Genomic DNA, 6,874 nt, shown 5'->3' with positions numbered 1-6,874 from the left:
GCTGAAGGCTAGCCCCCTCCCCACACACACGCACACAATTTAACTTGACTCTAAATACAGTACACAAGCCTTTTAGGCCCAATTATCTCTGAGATGACTTAGTATCATTACTGTGTGGTTCGTGTTGTAAATTTAAACCATTGTTTCACATGTTTCTCATGCAAAGAAATATAATGATGATCCTATTTATACGGTATCATGTACCGCTCCAAAGGGGTGTTCAAACCTCTGCCTGGTGTGTGCTTTATGTACAGGTGTCCACTGCTACTCCACTGACTGACACTGAGCCGTACTCTACCAGCGGAGGTGCTGTGAGCGGGTGGAGGTCGTCATGGCAACCCAGCTGCAGGGCCTGCTGAGTGGGCGGAGACGTGTACCCAGTGACAGTCTGGCCAGAACATTCAGGTCAGCTATGGTGGGCATGTGTCTGCTGTGGGCCTCATACGTAACTGTAGTAGACTGTAATGTGCCGCAGGGGGAATGCATTTGAGCCTGTAGCCTATGATAGAGCACACTGTGATCTATGGTCAGTGTTGAGTTTGTAGAAGAGTAAGAAAATACATGTTGTTTTACTATGTTACACATTCTTCCCATTATGGAGAAGGTTATGATTTGGGGGAAGATTATCCTAGATCTGTACCTATGGGTGGGCAATATCTATCAGTAGTCTATGGGGGTAGAAAAGTGGCTATATGGTTCTTTAAGGTGTATTTTGTTTAGGTCCTGTGCCAGAAACCCTAGTGAGGTCATCTCCACTAGACTGAGAGACATGCTCCACACCTTCATCCAGCACTACCAGGAACCATGGGAAGAGAACCGCAGCCTAGACAGAGGTGTGTGTGTGTGTGTGTGTGTGTGTCTGTGTTAATATATTGACATTAATGTGCACTTTTCAGTAACTTCCTGTTGTTTGTAGAGAGAAGAGTGAAGTTCTCCAGCCAGACAGAGGATATGTACTACAGGGTTCTAGAGGCCGTCATCAATCAAGAGAGGAAGAGGCTGGGAGCCAAAGACCTTTCAGTGAGTTCTCTGCCCTCTGCTGTGTACGACTGGAACTGCACTGTTTAGTGCCTCTGGGGGCACTGTTGTACAGACATGTCCAGACATGTACAGACATGTACAGACATGTACAGTTGAAGTCGGAAGTTTACATACACTTAGGTTGGAGTCATTAAAACTTGTTTTTCAACCACTCCACAAATTTCTTGTTAACAAACTATAGTTTTGGCAAGTCGGTTAAGACATCTGCTTTGTGCATGACACAAGTAATTTTTCCAATTGTTTACAGACAGATTATTTCACTTATAATTCACTGTATCACAATTCCAGTGGGTCAGAACTTTACATACACTAAGTTGACTGTGCCTTTAAACAGCTTGGAAAATTCCAGAATATGATGTCATGGCTTTAGAAGCTTCTGATAGGCTAATTGACATCATTTGAGTCAATTGGAGGTGTACCTGTGGATGTATTTCAAGGCCTACCTTCAAACTCAGTGCCTCTTTGCTTGACATCATGGGAAAATCAAAAGAAATCAGCCAAGACCTCCACAAGTCTGGTTCATCCTTGGGAGCAATTTCCAACACCAGAAGGTACCACGTTCATCTGTACAAACAATAGTACGCAAGTATAAACACCATGGAACCACGCAGCCGTCATACTGCTCAGGAAAGAGATGCGTTCTGTCTCCTTGAGATGAACGTACTTTGGTGCGAAAAGTGCAAATAAATCCCAGAACAACAGCAAAGGACCTTGTGAAGATGCTGGAGGAAACAGGTACAAAAGTATCTATATCCACAGTAAAACGAGTCCTATATCGACATAACCTGAAAGGCCGCTCAGCAAGGAAGAAGCCAATGCTCCAAAACCGCCATAAAAAAGCCAGACTACGGTTTGCAACTGCACATGGGGACAAAGATCATACTTTTTTGAGAAATGTTCTCTGATCTGATGAAACAAAAATATAACTGTTTGGCCATAATGACCATCGTTATGTTTGGAGGAAAAAGGTGGTGGCTTGCAAGCCGAAGAACACCATCCCAACCATGAAGCACGGGGGTGGCAGCATCATGCTGTGGGGGTGCTTTGCTGCAGAAGGGACTGGTGCACTTCACAAAATAGATGGCATCATGAGGAAAGAAAATTATGTGGATATATTGAAGCAACATCTCAAGACATTAGTCAGGAAGTTAAAGCTTGGTCGCAAATGGGTCTTCCAAATGGACAATGACCCCAAGCATACTTCCAAAGTTGTGGCAACATGGCTTAAGGACAACAAAGTCAAGGTATTGGAATTGCCATCACAAAGCCCTGACCTCAATCCTATAGAACATTTGTGGGCAGAATTGAAAAAGCGTGTGCGAGCAAGGAGGCCTACAAACCTGACTCAGTTACACCAGCTCTGTCAGGAGGAATGGGCCAAAATTCACCCAACTTATTGTGGGAAGCTTGTGGAAGGCTACCAGAAACGTTTGACCCAAGTTAAACAATTTAAAGGCAATGCTACCAAATGCTAATTGAGTGTATGTAAACTTCTGACCCACTGGGAATGTGATGAAAGAAATAAAAGCTGAAATAAATCATTCTCTCTACTATTATTCTGACATTTCACATTCTTAAAATAAAGTGGTGATCCTAACTGACTGAAGACAGGGAAATTTTACTAGGATTAAATGTCAGGAATTGTGAAAAACAGAGTTTAAACGTATTTGGCTAAGGTGTATGTAAACTTCCGACATCAACTGTATAGTATAGAGGTTGTCCTTGATGACTTGTTTCTTTGTCAGGGCATTCTGGAGCATGATCTGTTCCAGCGCTCTCTAGTGGCCTGTTGTCTGGAGATGGTCATCTTCTCCCATCAGCTACCAGGCAGCTTCCCCCTGGTCATTGACATCTTTAGCCTGGCTCCATACCACTTCTACAAGGTAACACCTACACAAAAACCTGCAATACGTGTAATACTGTACTGTAATATTGTAGGTTTTGTGTAAAGGAGGTGGTTTCACCTGAAAACTGAAGCATTGTGTTAGCTCCCCAAGCTAATGCCTAGGCTTGGGCTTAGAGGGCTTACACAGTCTTGGGGCATACAGAGGTCCTGGGTTCAGACCTTGTTCAAACCTGGGTTCAAACACTTATACTGTAAGCTTGGTGATCTATTTAGGTACTGTTTAACCCTCTACTGTGTGTGGTGTGTGCCAGGTGATAGAGCTGGTGCTGCGGGCTGAGGAGGGCTTGCTGCCGGGTGTGGTCAGACATCTGACCCGTATAGAGGAGCAGATCCTGGAGAGTCTGGCCTGGAGGAGAGACTCACCACTCTGGGACAACATCAGAGCTGCCAAGGGACAGGGACAGCTGCCTGCATGCCATCAGGTCAGCGGGCAAAGGTTCAAATTCACCTGTTTGTGAACTGAGCAAAATATCTAATCAAATAAAATACAATTGTATTGGTCACATACACATGTTTAGCAGATGTTATTGCGGATGTAGCGAAATGCTTGTTTAATATACAGTGCACCATCTCAAAATATATAGAGCGACACAGCTGGCGCACTCGAAACAAGTTGGTCTAATATGGCAGCATGACTGCTGTCGTTCCATTAAAAAGAGGAAACAAAATGATCCCAACCTTGAGGTAACAGATGGTTCTATGTGTGTTCCAGGTGATGCCCCCCCAATACCTAGAGGACACAGACAAGATGACTAAGATCCCTCCCACCGCTCCACACTTGACCCCAAGCCTTGTGAATGGGATCCATGAAATCCACCCGAACTCCCCGATTACACACCATGATCGCTACAGCTCACCCCCTGCTGGCTCAAAGATGGACGCTGAGCCTACCACACCAGTCAGGCCATCACAGTCCTCCTCTGTCATTGTTACTGGACAGACTGTAGTCACCATGGCGTCAGCCACTGTCACCACCAACAACGGTCAGTCAGTCACCATACCGGTTCGAGGTAAAGATTTTCCCTCAGATGAAACCCAATATGGCCATAGAAATTACAAACCTAATAGAATACTGAAATGATGTAATACAACATGTAATAAACATGTTATATACCTTGTTTACATATCACAACAACCAGTGCTATTTGTTCAATTAAACCTCTTCCACACCCAGGCATTGCCAATGACCGGGGAGGCATCACATTTATCCCAGTGCGTCTCAGTGTTGTGGGTCAGCCCATTCCTCCACAGCAGGTCTCCAGCACCTCTACCCAGCAGCCCCAGAACCCAGTTACACACAGACCTCAGAGAGAGGGCTCCATCTCACTGTTCCTCCGCAAGGTAGGCTTTACTCACAGATTTCTACATACCTAAGCTGGCCTGAATGCTATGAGCCTAGATATTTAGTTCCAATATCCACAAGACAAAGGCCATACTTCTTCCCTCTGTCTCAGGTCTACCACCTGGTGAGCGTGCGTCTGAGGAACATCTGTGTTAAACTGGACATCTGTGAGGCGCTGCGGCTGAAGATCTGGACCTGTGTTGAACACTCCTTGGTCCACTGCACTGACCTCATGCTAGACCGACACCTGGACCAAATACTCATGTGTGCCATCTATGTCATGGCCAAGGTAGCACCATTTGCTTTGCCTCTAGACTTTTTGCTATACTTCCTTAATGCAGATGGTTTTATGACTTTGGGGATCGACAGCAAGGCATTCAGCCTTCTATACTTCTTCAGCTGTGTATTGATGATAATAATGTAATATAATAGCTTCATTTCCATGTGTATGGTGTGTGTTTCTCATGCAGGTAACCAAAGAGGACATGTCTTTCAAGCTCATCATGCAGTGCTACAAGACTCAGCCTCAAGCAAGCAACTCTGTAAGGAGATCAATGTTTTGTTTGATTTTGTGTGTGTAAGTGAGTTAAATCCAGCTTGTTTGTAATTGTGTAGTTGATGAAGTCTGTATTGTCCTCCTGTCAGGTATGCAGAAGTGTTCTGATCTCAGGGATAAACACCAAGCCCTCACAAAACTCTCCTGGAGGATCCAACAGAGAAAACAGTAAGATAAATAGAAAAACACAAACATTCCCATCGATATATTCGCATCATAATATGCATGAATGAACGCATAAATGAATGAAAGTATGAAGTATTAAAACAGCTAATTTTTGATGGTGATGTTGCACTGTTTCCCAGTTGATGCAGACCCCAGCAGTAGCGTGCTTACCTACCAGACCCCTCCAACCCATCCTACAGGACCCAGATCTCCCTATAGACAGGACAAGGAGGAGAGAGGACACCTCATCTATTTCTACAACACCGTCTACGTCAAACAGATGAAAGACTTTGCCCTGCGATACTCCTCCGGCTCTCTGACCATAGCCGGGGTGAGGGGACATTTTCACATACTACCTAATGGTGACAGTAGTCGTCATACACAATACATAGGAAATACTTTACCAGTGTTCTCAGATATGTTTAAACTGGGGTATAAAATCATTGGTACTTACAGGTCATCTGATCCTGTAATAGAAGTAAGCGCAGTCCTTGTACAGATACAGTGCATTGTTCCTAGGCCCAGTGCTATCATCATTGTCCAACAGAGATTTTGACGACATTCTGATTATTTTTTCCATGCACAGGTTGAAACCCCTCCCCTTTCGCCATACCCCTGCCAGCGTATTGGATCCTTGCGCAGACTCCGCCCCTCCAACCACCATTCCCTCTACATCTCCCCCCACAAGCACAGCACATCCCCCTCTCCCCACACTGGGGTCGTATATTACGTCAGCAGAAGCCTCTCAAAGGTCAGAGGTCGGACATACCTCTCTAACCCTGCTAACGGTTCTCTAACTGACCCTCTTCTATACTTCCTATCTGAAGCCTAAACAACATTACACATATTTTAACTTCAATAACTTTGAAAAGCAAAAGGCTTGGTCATCGTAAATACACAGTATACATCTAGTCATGTGTGTTGCTAATCGTTGTATCTCAACTGTATCCCACAGCGTCTGAGAGAGATCAATGACATGATGAGGACATTTCAGTCACGCACCAGGAAGCGCTGTGCAGCCCAGCTGCAGGAGGATGGTGAGGAGGAGGGTGGGCCGCTTGTGAAGAGACCCTGTCAGGATAGCCCATCCGACTGGCTGAGAAAGCTCAGGGACCTCGGCCAGGCAGTGACCATGGCCAAGGCACAGCACCAGGCAACGGCACACAATGGGACACATTGATTACATCTCACTATCTTTGACTTACCGTCATGCTTCATACTTCCATCATCAGTGTCCATATTCTTCCTATGAGTGTAGACCTGCAAGGAGAATAGATGCAATGGATCTAAAATGTTAGAAAGAATTGGCATCATTAGCACTCGGCGAAGTTCACTGAGCAAGCAATGTTTATGATTAGAAAACCAGATTTGTAATAATTATGTGGGGAATGTAATAATCTGAGGGTAACTAGGGCTCTGTATCAAATATCAATATCATACATCATATACAGTATATACAGTGGGGGAAAAAAGTATTAAGTCAGCCACCAATTGTGCAAGTTCTCCCACTTAAAAAGATGAGAGAAGCCTGTAATTTTCATCATAGGTACACGTCAACTATGACAGACAAAATGAGATTTTTTTTCTCCAGAAATGATTTTTAATGAATTTATTTGCAAATTATGGTGGAAAATAAGTATTTGGTCAATAACAAAAGTTTCTCAATACTTTGTTATATACCCTTTGTTGGCAATGACACAGGTCAAACGTTTTCTGTAAGTCTTCACAAGGTTCACACACACTGTTGCTGATATTTTGGCCCATTCCTCCATGCAGATCTCCTCTAGAGCAGTGATGTTTTGGGGCTGTCGCTGGGCAACACAGACTTTCAACTCCCTCCAAAGATTTTCTATGGGGTTGAGAT

General features: G+C 44.3%; 1 protein-coding gene across 2 annotated transcripts; it reads left to right on the top strand.

The window, feature by feature from the left end:
• Positions 1-204: 204 nt before the first annotated feature.
• On the top strand, positions 205-6,517 carry LOC121580534 (retinoblastoma-like protein 2). 2 transcript variants are annotated; one of them, XM_045220661.1, is made up of 13 exons: positions 205-405; positions 721-833; positions 917-1,020; positions 2,787-2,924; positions 3,199-3,369; positions 3,660-3,930; positions 4,122-4,288; positions 4,402-4,578; positions 4,760-4,831; positions 4,935-5,013; positions 5,151-5,341; positions 5,597-5,761; positions 5,966-6,517. In XM_045220661.1, the coding sequence occupies exons 1-13, from the start codon at positions 332-334 to the stop codon at positions 6,188-6,190; spliced, it is 1,947 nt and encodes a 648-aa protein (XP_045076596.1). In that variant the 5' UTR covers positions 205-331; the 3' UTR covers positions 6,191-6,517. The 2 variants fall into 2 exon arrangements, with proteins under 2 accessions (XP_045076596.1, XP_045076595.1); XM_045220660.1 differs by having other exon boundaries at positions 3,660-3,957.
• Positions 6,518-6,874: the final 357 nt, after the last annotated feature.

The sequence above is a fragment of the Coregonus clupeaformis genome, unplaced genomic scaffold (genome assembly GCF_020615455.1).
Source record: "Coregonus clupeaformis isolate EN_2021a unplaced genomic scaffold, ASM2061545v1 scaf4798, whole genome shotgun sequence".
In the NCBI taxonomy this organism is placed as follows: Eukaryota; Metazoa; Chordata; class Actinopteri; order Salmoniformes; family Salmonidae; genus Coregonus; species Coregonus clupeaformis.
The sequence above is the reverse complement of the archived record's forward strand: the minus strand, read 5'-3'. Positions and strand labels throughout refer to the sequence as shown.

What these genes read in the sequence shown, in the direction of transcription:
- LOC121580534 (XM_045220660.1), top strand. Translation starts at nt 332, where the DNA reads ATGGCAACCCAGCTGCAGGGCCTGCTGAGTGGGCGGAGACGTGTACCC. An exon ending in TGGGAGCCAAAGACCTTTCA is followed by an intron (nt 1,021 to 2,786) that starts GTGAGTTCTCTG and finishes TTTCTTTGTCAG; the next exon opens with GGCATTCTGGAGCATGATCT. An exon ending in AGCCTCAAGCAAGCAACTCT is followed by an intron (nt 4,832 to 4,934) that starts GTAAGGAGATCA and finishes TCCTCCTGTCAG; the next exon opens with GTATGCAGAAGTGTTCTGAT.